This window comes from Prionailurus viverrinus, chromosome D4, assembly GCF_022837055.1.
Source record: "Prionailurus viverrinus isolate Anna chromosome D4, UM_Priviv_1.0, whole genome shotgun sequence".
NCBI lineage: Eukaryota > Metazoa > Chordata > Mammalia > Carnivora > Felidae > Prionailurus > Prionailurus viverrinus.
In genome coordinates this window covers 164299-178497 of record NC_062573.1, presented here as the reverse complement: position 1 = coordinate 178497, position 14199 = coordinate 164299, and the positions used below count along the sequence as shown (strand labels likewise).

The window sequence follows — 14199 nt, the reverse complement described above, 5'->3', positions numbered from 1 at the left end:
TCAGGCTGGGCCGAATGGGAGCTGAGTACAGTTGAGGTGGGCCCTCATGGCTTGCTGGTGGGTGGAGTCACCATCCTGTCAGGACTCAGCCCAGCTCAGCTCATGGTTGTGGCTCGCATGGTTGTGGCAGACTGAGCCCCTCTGGTCGGTGGAACCCTCAGCTTTATTCTTGTCACAAGGTCTTATGCTATTTATCAAGCATTTCTTCTAGCACTGGTCTGGGCCAGGCTCAAATCCGTAACAGGCCCTGTCTTCAAGTTGCCCAGGCTTCTCCACGTGTGGCTAGACGTACTTATATCAGGGCCCCCAGAGTACATAGGAATGCAGACTCCAAGACTCCGGCCCAGGAGTCTGGATCAACCCAGGCCCCAGTGGGACCCAGAAATCTGCATTTCTACAAGCTGATCTTGGTTCTGCATGAAGTCAGAGAATCATTAACTTCCTGGAAGACAGACAAGACCAATAATGGTCCAGTGTGGTCAGTGCTGAGGGAGAAGAGGGGTTGCGACTGTGAACCCAGCGTGGGCCTCTCACCTGGCCACGGAAACTTCTAAGTGAGAACAGACACCTGAGCCAGACTTGGCTAGGCAAAGTGGGGCAGAAGGGGTGATGCTTTCCAGGTAGCAGAACAGCCTGTACTAAGGCCAGAAGACAAGAAGGGCCGGGCATCTTGCTTGGCCTGAGTAATTCAATCTAACCGAAGAGACCGTGGGGACAGGAGACGGAAAGGTGTTGTGGCAAGGTGTGGCTGTTTACGCAGTGCCTTGTGGCCATTGAGAGGAATGTTTCCCGGAAACTAAGCTGTAGGTGGAAAACCGGCCTCTTGTTTAAAATGCTCTCAAGATGCCTAAAGCAAAATAAACGTAACTGAATCAAAGCATCTTTTCTAATGGAATGAAAGAAAGGAGTCTTTCTCCACTTCACTTAAACATCCTCGCCGAGCATCAGTTAAGCTTCCGTTCTGTAAAGCATTTAGGGCGCGGAGTGTGCGCCCCGCCCCCGCGGGTCCCCTCCTCCACCCCACACACTTTTAACAGAAGTGCTGCCGGCCAGTAAACAGAGAAAAAAAAAGAAGTCCCTTCTGGGTTTTTGGCCTCAGTTTACTCATAAGCAAAAGTGGATCGGCTCTGACCCCAACGTGCCGAGGCTGCTTCCCCGCTTCGAGTATGTCTTCTTATGGGAGCCCAGCGCCCGCCAAACTCGGCCGGGCTTGGGGTGCAGGGGAAGCCTCTGCAGACAAACCAAAGCTCCCACCAAAGTTCAACACGCCCCCCAAGCTAGAGCCTGATTGGCCCGCCCTGCTCACATCGTGAGCCCGCTTCACTTTATGATTGGCTGTTCTCCTTTCTGTTGTGTGCTGGAACCCTCCTCTTCTCTGATTGGCCAGGCTCCTACCTGTGCTCGCCCTGGATTGGACGCCGGCTCGGTCGGCTCGCATGCTCCGGGGCCCGGCTCTCTGATTCGCCACTCGGGTCAGCCTCAGGGCCGGCACGCTAAATGGCTGCGCCGGTACCTGTATCGGCCTCCGATTGGGCACGCGGCGCCTCCCCGGCGTGATAGGTCAGGACCACCGCCCCCCTGGCTCCCCATTGGCTGCTCGGCGAAGCCCGGTCTCCGGGTAAGATGGCAGCGGACGGACAGTGCTCGCTCCCCGCTTCATGGCGGCCGGTGACCCTCACCCACGTCGAATATCCTACAGGTAAAAGGCGGTCCCGCCTTGCAGGACGCCTTCCTGGGGCCGGGTCATCAGCCCCGGGCGCTCCGGCCGGCGCGAGCCCGCGGAGGGGGCGCCGGGGGACCGAGGTGGGAACTGTCAAATAGTGAGCCATGGAGGGGTTCGGCCGGCGCGCGCGCCGCGCAGGCGCAGTGGTGCGGCGATGAGCTGGGCGAAATTGTGAGCGGCTCGCTCGCGCACTCTGCGGCTGCGCCGTCGGGCCGCTCCCCCGGGTCCCGGGACGTGGGTGGGCTGTAATGGGGCTGGGGTCCGCGTGAGGCGGGGAAGGCTGACTGGCCTGGACTTGGGTCCTTCTTCCCTGCCCTCCCTGGAATCAGAGAAGCCAGACTCCCTCGTCTGCGTGCAGGGAGTGCCTGTTTCCTTCAAACAGCGCTTTGGGGCTGCAAAAAGCTCCCCATTGCTGGGAGTGTGCAAACCGAGGCCGGGAAGCTTTTCGTTGTTTGAGTACTTGTGCCACGCCCTGAGCAGGGCCCTGCTCCGCGACAGAGGGAACCGGAGGAGGGGACAGGCGGCCCCTGGGATCTGATTTCTGGAGTTTCCCAATCAGATGCATCTCTAGAAGTGCAGTGTTTTCCAGCCGAGAGGTCCTTTAGCGACCGTTCTGGAGGCTAGTAGAGCGGTGTAGAGCTTGGGCCTTAGGATCAGAGATATCTGGGCTCAAGTTCGGGCTGAGGCTTGGTGCAAGTGACTTCGCCTCTCTGTGCCTCAGTCAGTTCATCTCTAAAGTGGGACTGATCACAGTGCGTTCCTTCTAGTGGCGATGTGAGAAACAACACGAGGTGTGAGAAATGCTGAGTGCCATGCCTGGGACACAGTGAGCATTCAGCATGGAACTGCAGTTAATATTGTCTTCCCAGGACCCTCAGGTCCAACCCACCCTCCCTGGGTAGGATGATTGGGTGTTGGGTGAGGCTGGGGGCCCCTCATGGAGCCCTGATTTGCCCCAGGACGGGGGTGGGGTGGGGGGGGGGGTCTACTCACCCTGTTCTCTGGTGCAGAGATGTAAGAACCTGACCCTGCTGAGGGCCCCAGGGCTGGATGCCAGGGAACTTTGACCCTAAGTATGCTGGGTTATACTGGGGGCAGGGCAGCCCTGCCAGGCACTGGACTCTACCTGCCCACCCACCCACCCACCATTTATGCCCACCATTCATTCAGCTGGTATTTGCTGAGCACCTCCTGGGTGCTAGGCCCTGTGCTAGCTCTGCGTTTTGAACAATGAACAGGCCCATATGCCCCCTGCACTATATGGACTGTGAAGAAAACCCACTTTACATGAGGGAAACTGAGGCCTGGAGAGGGGAAGGAACTTGCCTAAGCCTTAGTACCTTCATTATTTCCCCTCCGTGGCCTCTGATTAGCTTCTCTGCTCACAAATGAGAAGAAGGAACCTGGTGTTCATGAGCAGCATGACACAGGCTGTGATGAGGGACCCTTTGCAGGGACTGTGGGTGTCTGGAGGAGGGACCTGGGTGAGTCTGGGGGCCTCCTCTGAGGTCTAGTCCTCTGCTGACTCCTCTGTAGCCCCTTTCGTGCCCTCATCACACTGATCCTTGCTTCCTTCACCCCTTCTCTACTCGTTTAGCATCAGTTTTGAGCCTGGTTAAGGGTCAGATGCTGTACTGGGCTTGGGGGATTGAGCAGGGTGTAGAGACCCCGTCCTGCTCTCCTGGAGCCTACTGTGTAGGGGGAGAAACACTGGCCCCATATCTATACTAACGAGTGCATCATAAGCGATGCCCTGGTTATAGATTCCCCCACAGACTTAGAGCTCTGCAGTGGCAGGAACGTCTCTCTCTCTCTTCTTTTTTTTTTTTTTTTTTTTTTTTTTTTTTTTTTTTTTGCAGCTGTGGTGGGTACTTAATTTATGTTGCATTAACCCAGGCAGCATCTTGATTGGGGGAGCCTGTGTGTGCAAAGGTCCAGAAGTGGGACAGGGCCGGGATCATTCAGGGAACTAGAGTTCTGTCCTGGGAACTGTGGCAGAGGTGGGAGGACTTCAGGGCCTGATGAGCTGAGCTGAGATGGGGTTCATCCCAAGGGCAGAGGGAACCATGGAGGGGCTTAGATCAGAGTGGTGAGGCCAAAGTCTCTACAGCACCTGCGGGAGGGTCCAAGGGTAGCATCGGCTGTGGGACGGGCCAGGCATCAGCTGGGTAGCCAAGAGACCCAGAGTCTCAGAGCTGGAAGGGACCAGGCCATCAGGTAGGTGAGGGAGGAGACAAAGGCCTAGAAAAGGGGAGGGCCTCACCCAGTGTCACCTAGTGGGCTTGGGGCAGCACTAGCCTTTGACCCAGGTTGCTGGCCTATCCCCCACCCCCATGCCAGTTCCAAGCCAGTCCTACCGTGGATAGATGTGAGTGAGGCCAGGTGTGGGAGCATCTGTCTCTTCCACCTGGACTCTGAGCTCAGCCCTGCGTGGGCACCTTCCTGCTGCCTGTGTGAAGCCAGGCTGGTGGTGTGGACCATTTCCCATGCTGGGTTCTCCCAACATGGAAGTGTCCGGGGTGCCAGGGGCTGAGCTGGGTGTCTCACAGGCCTGGCCGCATCAAAGCTCACACAGCTGTAAGATGTGGGTACTAATATCCCCTTTTCACTGCCACAGGAACTGCTCCATGAGCCATGCATGCCCTTTGACCCCAGAGTAGCCACGCAGCGTCCAATCTCTGATGGTGAGGGCAGCCTTTGGACTCACTGTCAGCTCTGCCATTAACCAAAGGGGAAAGCGGCTCTTGTCTCTTGGTTTCAGTGTCCTCAGCTCTCAAAAGGGTTCCTGATCCTTGCATGGCCTCCTTTCCAGGCCCGTTAGCAGGGTGAAAAGCGGGTAGGAGGTGCCAGTTTTTTGCCAGTGGAGAGGCTGCCATATTGGGCAAAGCAGCCTCGCCCCTCTCCTCACTTGGGCCCTGTCGGGAGCCTGCAGGGTCCAGAGACGATCAGGTTCCCCTGGAGGCCCAGGACGAGGCTGGCGCAGCCCCAACACGGCACTGTGTTCCAGAGGCCCTTGTATGCCTGCCGGGCAGCCTTGGGATATGGGGCCTGGCCTCTTAGCTCAGACCCGGCTGGGTTCAAATTCCTGCTTTGGGTGATGGGTTTACTCCCTGGACCAGGCCCGAGGCTAGGATTTTAGTCCAGACCTCATCGCTTTCTCACTGTGTGACTCCAGGCTGAAGTCACGCAACCCATATGGGTCCCAGTTTGTTCATCCACCGAATGGGGCCAGTGAAGCACCTGCTTTAAACTATGCACATTAGGGCTTGTGCCCATGACTGAGTTGGTATGGTACCCTGGTTGACTGAGGCGTCCATGGCTGCCTGGTCCTGCCCTCTGGGCCCTCCTGGGGCCTCCTTTCTGGCTCAGACCTCACTTGACTTGCTGGGTGCTGGCCCCTTTTCTGACTACTGTGTGTGGCTCATCCTGTTCTCCCTGTCTGCCCCAACCCCCCCCCCCCCCAGGTGATCTCTCTGGCCACCTCCTTGCCTACCTGAGCCTCAGCCCTGTATTTGTCATTGTTGGTTTTGTGACCCTCATCATATTCAAGCGGGAACTGCACACGGTGAGTGAGTCCGGCCCTGCCCAGCCGTCCGCTGCCCCCACGCCAGGGAGGAGGGGCTCTGCACCGTTTAATCCCAGCTACTTTGCTTTCCCTGCCTTCGCCTTCTGGGTTGTTTGCTGGTTGGGCTGGGAGGCTCCATCAGATGCCACAGTCTCTGGGCCTGGGTGGTGGCTAGTAGGCACAGAGGCCCCGCTGACCACATATCTTCCTGGCAGATCTCATTCCTCGGGGGCCTGGCACTGAACGAGGGGGTCAACTGGCTGATCAAACACGTCATCCAGGAGCCACGGCCCTGTGGAGGTAGGGCCTGGGCCGTGGGGTCTGGGGGTGCCCAGGTCAGGATGCTACCGCGACGCCTACATCCTTCCATCCTGCTCTGTTCTCCCAGGCCCCCACGAGGCAGTGGGCACCAAGTACGGGATGCCCTCCAGCCATTCCCAGTTCATGTGGTTCTTCTCCGTCTATTCCTTCCTTTTCCTGTATTTAAGGTAAGCTTCTGCTCTGGCCGGGGTGGCCTTGAACTGGCCCAGGCTGGGCTCTGCCAGGAACTCACTCTCAGCCCTTCGGACACCCTTGGGGCTTGGCCTCTGCCAGGGGTGGGAGGAGCTGCCACCGAGGAAGAGATGTCCAAGCAGTATTTGGAGGGGGCCGGGGGCTGTTTGGGAGGCCTGGGCTCCAGGCTGTGGGCTGAGGCCACCTGATGGGCCTGTTTTCCTAGAATGCACCAAACAAACAACGCCAGGTTCCTGGACTTGCTGTGGAGGCACGTGCTCTCCCTGGGTCTTCTCACCGCGGCCTTTCTAGTCTCCTATAGCAGGTATGGAGGGAGGGAGAGCCCCTACCACCACCACCCCCACCCCGCCCACTGGGATCTGGCTGGATTTGTGGTCCCTGTTGGACCTCCGTGTGGACCGGAGTCCCACAGCCTGTAGAGCAGCGCTGGGAAGGGGGTCCCAGGCCCCTTGTTTTAAAGGGCTAGGACTCCGGCTCCCCCTTCTAGCCCAGTCCATGCTCTCTCCTCTGGGCTGAGCCCAAGGTCCTGGGGACACCTGCACACATCAGCCATCGTTCCCAGTGTCCCAGAGGAGCTTCTTGGAGACAAACTCAGAGCTGAAGGCTGAACAGAAGGCAGATCCCAGCCGAACCAGCCCTTCAGTTCTGTGGTTGGGGGAGCAGCCATTGGGGTCCAACCCCCTGCCTCCTTCTGGAAATAGCTTGGAGGCTGTGTAGTCACAGGAGTCTGTCCCATCTGCGTGGGTCCCTGCCGTGTGCACGCATAGGTCCCTGGGAAGCCGGCACTCGGGCTGGGAGGTCGTGCAGGCCTGTGGCCGGCTGGCTTTCATGAACTTCCCTCTGTCCTTGGCCCAGGGTCTACCTGCTGTATCACACCTGGAGCCAGGTGCTCTATGGGGGCGTTGCTGGGAGCCTCATGGCCATCGCCTGGTTCGTCTTCACCCAGGAGGTCCTCACCCCGCTGTTCCCTAGGATAGCAGCCTGGTAACTGCCTCCTGGCCTTGTGGCTGCCCCACCCGCCTCTGCCCCCAGCCTCGGGCCCCCTGGGAGGGCCCTAGCGTCCCCGCGTCTGGTGGGCATGGGCTGCAGGCCCTGCTTGCCTGGCATCCTCCTCCCCCAGGGGTTTTCTCAAGCCCAGAAGCCAGGGTACCATTTTCTGTCCTCAACTAGGCTCTCAAGGACTTAGGAAGCAGCCTGAGGCCTGCTGGGCTATGCACACCGTGGGGCAGTGCCTCTGCCTGAGTGTCACACTGGCGACATGTCTGGGTCTCTCAGCAGCTGGGTCACAGGCCAGGCAAAGGCTCTCTGAGCAGTGGGGGAGGGTGCATCACCAGCCCCAGGCACTGGCGGGGGAGTCTGGTTTGGTGATAGGCTCACGTCCTGATGTGGTCCTGGCTTTCCGGGTGTCTGTCTCTCCAGGCCTATCTCTGAGTTCTTCCTCATCCGAGACACGAGCCTCATTCCCAACGTACTCTGGTTTGAGTACACGGTAACCCGGGCAGAAGCCAGGTGAGTCAGGGGACAGCAGTCACTGGGTCCTGACTCAGTAGGGCCCCCTGTTTTGGAGGGCTCCCCAATAGCCAGGCACTTGCCTGAGCACTTTTCTTGTACTACCTCATTGAACCTCCCTTGGGGCCCGCTTTACGGAGGAGAAACGGAGGCTCAAAGGAAGAGAGGAGGAGTCACTTGACTGGGGATTTGCAGATGGTGGATGGGGGAGCTTGGCAAGAAACCCAGGCTGTCTGGCCCAGAGCTGTGCTTGTAGTCTCCGCAGTTCAGAACCAGACAGCTGGGCAGCCGAGATTCTCAGGGTTGCCGAATGCGGATGCCCCTGGGGGTCATTTAGTCCAGACACTTTCCTACAGACGGGTAAACCGAGGCATAGGAAGTTAGGGGCTGCCCGTGGATGCATAGCAAGTGGGAGCAAAGCTGGGCTCTGGAGCCTCCTGACTCGACTGTCCTTCTCCACTCACCCCAAATCCTGGGTGGGGTGTCAGCTGGGCTGAGGAACGCCTGGTTTCTCCCCAGGCTCAGACGGGAAGCTGAGGTGAGGCCAGGCTCCAGAGTTAGCCTGGGAGGTTTCCTGGGGGATGCTGGCGAGAGGAGCCCGGGGGCAGGCCGGGGCAGGGTGTCGCGGCATCCGAGAAATCTGTCTGGTGCATCGTGGTCCAAATTATCCTAATGAGCTTAAGGGTAAAGTCCTGGATCCGTGAGGAAAGGGGATTTGAGGGGGTTAGGGCAGGCAATCCCATTATTGGTGGAAGGGCCCCTCCTGGCCCAGCCCCACCCCACCTGGCTGGCCGCCACCTGCCTTCATCAACCAAAATTTCCATGTGCACCTGCTCTGTGCCGGGCTGTTGGGTAGCACAGCGAGCGAGATGGTCACGGCAAGCAGGGGGGACAGGAGGAATGAAGCACCTGTGTGATCGGTGCCCTGGGCCTGAGAGCCCATGACAAGATCCTGAGGGAACAGCACCCGAAAAGCTTCTGAGGCAGGATGACACTTGGTGAGTCTTCCAAATAGACAGAGGCCGATGGGGCTGGAGCTCAGGGAATGAGGGGACAGGGACAGGGGATGAGGCTGGGGCCACATCATGCAGGATCTGTCTGGTGGGCATGGTTCGTCTTCTGAATTAAAAAAAATTTTTTTTTAACTTTAATTTTGAGAGACTGTGAGCAGCGGAGGGGAGTGTGAGAGAGAGAGAGAGAGAGAGGGACAGAGGCTCGGAAGTGGGCACTGTGTTGACAGCAGCGAGCCTCATGCGGGTCTTGTACTCACAAACCCCGAGACCATGACCTGAGCCAAAGTCGGACGCTCAACTGACTGAGCCACCCAGGCGCCCCCATTTTCTGAAAGTTATGTGGGACTCTAGTCAAGCCCATTCATTCTCCTTTCTGAGCCTCAATGAGCCCCGTTAGAAGATGGGGGACGCTATCCCTGCTTCCCTCGGGTGGCTGGGCCCATCATGGATATAGTCCTTCCTCCAGCCAAATAACTCAAGTCCCCTGTATAACATCCATCGGCCCTTCTATCTTTGCTTACGCGCTTCCACGTGGAGAACTCACTATCTTTTGTCTGTTTCAGTTGTTGATAACAGAGCCCTGCTTGTGCTGGCCTATCTGTAATCCCCATAATTAGTTGGATTCCAGCCAGGTCCCTCTGGCTTCAGGTCTCTCGTCCTGGGCCCCACCTCTGCCGCAGTCTCCTGGCTCTGTTCCTGAACTCCAGAGCCGAGATGTCTGGGACACAGCCCCGAGCCAGAGACACCGATCCTCTCTAGGGTCCAAATCCCAGGTGCTAGGGCAGCAGCTCTGATCGGCCCAGCTTGAGTCAATCACTGGGGCTACCGGGGTGGGCATTCACCCGTTTTGATGGGACCGTGGATAGGGAGGGGACAGCTGAGGGCATGGGTCACTGAGTGCCAGGAGTCCCCTCATTTGACCCCGCCCCCCCGCCCCCCGCCCCGGAATCCTCCTCACATTTGACCCCTATCCCCCACTTTGCAGGAACAGACAACGTAAGCTGGGGACCAAACTGCAGTGACCGGTGAGTGTGGCTGGGTCCAGCCTCCAGATCTGGCCTGCATGATGCCTTGCAGGATGGACAGAATGACAGAGGGTTGAAGCAGAGACCTCTACAGACCCAAGTCACCAAGTGGAGCCTTTTTTTTCTTCTTTTAATTTTAATGAACAAGGTGGACCAAAGGGCTGAGCCGGCCCCTCAACCGGGACCCTGGAGGGCCTGCTGCCAAGGGGCACACGGCCAGAGACCCTCGCTGTGCTGCTGCCAGCCCCTGGTCAGGCGGAAAGCGCCCTCGGCATGGGCACCGGGGTGTGGCGTAGAGAGGAGGAGGGCTTGCACCCCTGGTCGCAGGGCCAGGAAATCCAGGTGGCGTGAAAAATACACACTATTTATTTTTTGGTTTTGTCAAAGGCAGATGGGCTTTTGGGGACGGGGCGGGAAGGGCCCATCTGCTCTGCCCTGGATGCCCTGCACACAGAGGAGGGGCTGAGGTCAGCCTCCCCGGAGCCCTTTGCCCTGGGCCCAGGGGACAGACCGCCGCTCCCTGGGCCTGAGAGGTGGCCTGGGGGCCCAGGAGGAGACGAGCACCCCCCCCACGCCCTCCGTGCCACCAATGCCATTCCAGAACTTCGTTCAGTGTTTCCTTGTCTGGGGGGCAGGGCCCAGAGAGAGCGCGCATCTGGCGGCTGCTATCATTGTTCTCTACCCCATATCGACCCTGCACCACAAGGGCTTTCTCCGGTCCCCTGTCCCCAAGACAATGGTCCCCTTCTGACAAAAGAGCCTGCACATGTGGGTGAGCAAACCCAGGCTGTTTACAGCTCTTTTTTTGTCCTGCCATCTAGTAGCAGTTAGTTTTCATCTCCACCCCAACAAAGGGCAGAGGAACCAGGAGCCGGGTGAGGGGAGTGGAGCCGTGGGTGCGTGATGTCCCTGTCCTTCCCTTTCCTTCCATGTGCTCTGAACGTTCCCTTGTCCTTCCTGATGCCCTCCCGAGAGCCTGGGCACCTGCTCGGGTGCCCTTAAGCCCGTGTCCGGGGTGTGGGTGCCCAGATCCCCACTGTCCAGCATGGAACCCGATCTCTGAAGTCTGACTCTCAAATGGAGTTGTGGAGAAGAGATGCTTCCAGACTCTTTGGAAGTTTCGAGAATTGAACCAAGCTGCTCGGGAGCTGTGTTCTACACCCCCCCACCCCACCCTTTTTTCTTTGTGGAGGTTCCTAATCTGCTGCTGAAGCACAATATTCCGGTGCTTTCTTTTCTCATTTGGTAAAGACAGTGTCCAAAAGCCATTCCGGATGCCAGGACCAGGGGCCTATTTCTGGGGAAGGTTGGTCAGTCCCCACGTTTTCCTCCCCTTCCCTTCTTACTTTTATTTTTTACTTTTTGCCTGAGACAAGCCAAGTGTGAGGTGGTTTGATTTAAGAAAAAATCAATGAAATTGTTTACTATTGTTTTAAAATAAAATCTTGAACTCTGGCGGCCTGAGCACATGAACTCACGAGAGGAAGCTGGGGGTGCCTTTGGGGACATGTGACCCTGAGGGGCAAGGCTATGGCAAACACCGTAAAATCATAAGCTCTCCAAGACCTCTAGTCCCTCCCAGCCCCCGAACGTGGGGTCGGAACCGCCTCTGTGACATTCCCCACCAGTGTCTGAGGAGACCTCACAGTCAGCTGTTCAGTTACAAGTCTCCCCATTTCTTAGTCCTGCTCTGCCCCGCTGTGTGGTCCTGGCTGGCTCTGGCCCTGCTCCCGGGCCCGTTTCCCCTCTGTGTGACAGCCCTTGAGGACTGGGCAAGGGTGCCCCTTCCTAAGCCTCTGCCACCTCCACTCTGTTTAATCTGTTTTTCTTGAGCGCGAGGACGGGTGAGCATCTTGCTTTGCAAGAACTAATGCGAACTGAGCCAGATGTTTGCGGAGGCCCTTGTGGGAGTGAGCTGGGTACAAGTCCAACTCAAGGGCTGACCCCAAGCAGGCAGTCTAGTCCTTCCTCGGTCCACAAAGCAGAGGTGCCATAGGGCTGCACTAGACACCCTCGGGGTCAGGGTGAACCAGAACTGTGTGTCCTCACAGGAGCTTGGAGGCTGGGGCCAGATCCCTGTTGAGTGCACAGAACCTTAACGTTCAGTTACGGTGACCTCACCCCAGGTGCGCAGCAGGAGCGAACACATCTCTGGAGGAACCTTCACCCCAGATTTGAGTTACTTATGTAAACAGTTCTGTATTTGTGGTGCACAAGATACAGAGCGAGGTGGCCAGGTACAAAAGGAAGCGGCATCGTGACCGAGAGCCCGCGGAAAGCAGGCAACGGAGGCAGACCCGTACAGACCAGAATGGTACCGGCACGGTCAGCCACAGGCTGAATCGTTTTTACCGTTTTAAGGAAATAAAAGACAAACTTGAAAATATCTGTAGGGAACAGGAAACTAAAGTGAGATCTGACAGATTTTAAAATGAAATTTTAAAAACATTTAAAAAAGGGCGCCTGGGTGGCTCCGTCGGTTGAGTTTCCGACTTCGGCTCAGGTTATGATCCTGCGGTCGGTGGGTTCGAGCCCTGCGTCCGGCTCTGTGCTGACAGCTCGGAGGCTGGAGCCTGCTTCGGATTCTGTGTCTCCCTCTCCCTGCCCTTCCCCCACTTGTGTTCTGTCTCTCTCTCTCTCTCTCTCTCTCTCAAAAATGAATAAACATCTGGGTTCCCTGAGTCCCAGGTGGACTCACTGCCTTCACCCCCCTTGACAGCCCTCCCCATGACCCCCCTCTGCCTATCATCCCCATCTTCGGGCAGCCCTGCTCCTCCCCGTCCCCTGCAGTCCGGTCCCCAAGCCTCGCCGACTCTATAAGCATGTTTGAAATGTTGGCCTTCCCCCACTGGCCAGGCCCCCCCCCCCCCACCAGAGGCAGTGAAGCCTCCCCATACGGTTCCCCCACCCCCAGCCCAACCAGGCCCCCTTCAACGCATTCCTCAGCACCTTCCTAAAACACCCTCCTCTGTCTCGGGAGAAAGCCGGGTGTTTAGCCTGGCCCCCGGATGGGGCCTCAGGTGGTCCTGCCGTCACCTCACCTGGCAGACTGCTGTCCCTGCACTTTCCCAGTGAAGAGAGCCCAAATCAAGTTCGTGCCAACGTGGACAAACTTTTAGGGGATGGATCTAGGTACAAAAATCGAGTAACATTCAGTCATTCATTGTCTTGTATGTTCAAATTTAATGATGTATCGCACAAAATATAGAGCTGCTCTTTTGCGCTCGTATTTTGCAAAAACAAACGAACCACAAAAAACCCACCACCACCCGCAAAACCGAGTTCGTCGTCTGTGTCATTGGCCTCGGGGTCTGCGGGCTCCCGGGGGCCCACAGGGCTGTGGGTCTGCTGGCGAAGAGCACGATGGTGTCCCCAGAATTTGTTTCCCAAGACGCAAGTGCCTCTTGGTGTAACATCCTAACAGGTGGATTTAAAAAGTTGATCCTGTAGGAGTGGGCGATCTCCCCAACACTTACCTCCCCAAATGCCCAGAGGCCTTCAGAATACTTGCCTGTCCCCCATCTAACACTCGTAGAGGGTGAGGTCACAGGTCACGCCCTCAGCAATAATGACTGAATCTTCATGGTTTCTTTGCCTTTCCTCGTCTCCCCCTGCCGCCCACCAACCAGTTCCGCCAGGGGACCTTCAAGCATTCCCCATGACACTGCTCGGGGTTATCTTTGCTAAACGTGTCTTCCCCAACCGGTACTTTTTGGCTCTAGAAAACGGAACGAGCCTCTGTAGCATGAGGCCTGTGACCACTCAAGTGCAAGGGGACACCCTCACTCCTGAAGGATCTAGCTTTTTGGGGAACAAGGTCTTGCCTTATATTCAGACTCATGCAGTTCTTAGCACTTGAGCCTCTGGAGTCCTGGGCATCTGTCCAGGCACTGTCCTTGGCTTGGATCCCTCTCCCTGCTCTCCTGCTGCCCCAGGCTGGGTTGGGTGTGGGCCCCCTGCCGCCGCCATGCGGGTTACCCATGCGGGTTACCCGGTAATCGCTCAACTCCTGCTGCGGGACCTGCTCCTGAGAGTCCCAGGAGCCCCCAGAGGGAGGAGCACCACCTCCATTGTATAGACGAGGACACCCAGGCACAGGGAGGCCAAGGGTCAGCCTAAGCGCCCCAGCGGCAGAGCAAAGGCTGTGTGCTGTGGAATTCTCTCGAAGGTCTTCCTGCTCAAGGCCCCGAGAGGGCACTATCGTTCGCCTTCCCTTGGCATTACCCTGCCCTGCTGGCCCTGGGGTCCTGAGGAGTGGCCAAGCCCTGGGCCATACCCCCTCCCATTATCTGGGCCCCACCTCTGGCTCCCGTGGACTTTGGGTAAAGGGACAGGAGTCCCTCTCCTAGCCTCGGAGAGAAGAGGACACGTAGTCCCCAGCCTCGTGGGGCTGTGAGGAGGCTCAGTCAGGCCTGACAGTCCCCAGTGCCTGGCATAGGTTATTTCCACTTGATCAGTGCCTTGGTCCAGTTGGCACCTTCCTGTGCCCCCCAGGCTGGGGCCCTCTGTCTTCCTCCATCACCAGCTTATGGGCCCGGGTCTGGGCTGGTTTCCAGCCATGGCCTCCTTCTTTCTCCACCCACTGTCCTGGGTTGTCTGACTGGGTGTGGTGTTGGGGCTGGGTGCTTGGCTACAGGGGCTCCTCTGGAAACCTCTGCTCTGCCATTTAGTGGTCTGGTGACCTTAACCTCTCTGAGCTTCAGTTTCCTTATCTGAAAAATGGAGAAAACCACAGGACCCACCGTCCTGGGACTGTCACAAGTCAGCCAGTTCACCTCATCCACAGGCTCAGTGGCCTTTCCCGCCCTCACCCCTTGGCATCCTGCTCTTAGGGTTTCGCCCCCGCCTTCC

General features: G+C 57.7%; 1 protein-coding gene across 3 annotated transcripts; it reads left to right on the top strand.

The window, feature by feature from the left end:
• Positions 1-1575: 1575 nt before the first annotated feature.
• Positions 1576-10803, top strand: DOLPP1 (dolichyldiphosphatase 1). Of its 3 annotated transcripts, none has more exons than XM_047829156.1 (9): positions 1748-2319; positions 4341-4407; positions 5188-5288; positions 5504-5588; positions 5677-5776; positions 6007-6105; positions 6657-6785; positions 7221-7310; positions 9309-10803. In XM_047829156.1, exons 2-9 carry the CDS (start codon positions 4362-4364, stop codon positions 9343-9345), a joined length of 687 nt encoding a protein of 228 aa, XP_047685112.1. In that variant the 5' UTR covers positions 1748-2319; positions 4341-4361; the 3' UTR covers positions 9346-10803. The 3 variants fall into 3 exon arrangements, with proteins under 3 accessions (XP_047685109.1, XP_047685112.1, XP_047685111.1); XM_047829155.1 differs by having other exon boundaries at positions 1748-2621; XM_047829153.1 differs by lacking the exons at positions 1748-2319; positions 4341-4407 and adding an exon at positions 1576-1699.
• Positions 10804-14199: the final 3396 nt, after the last annotated feature.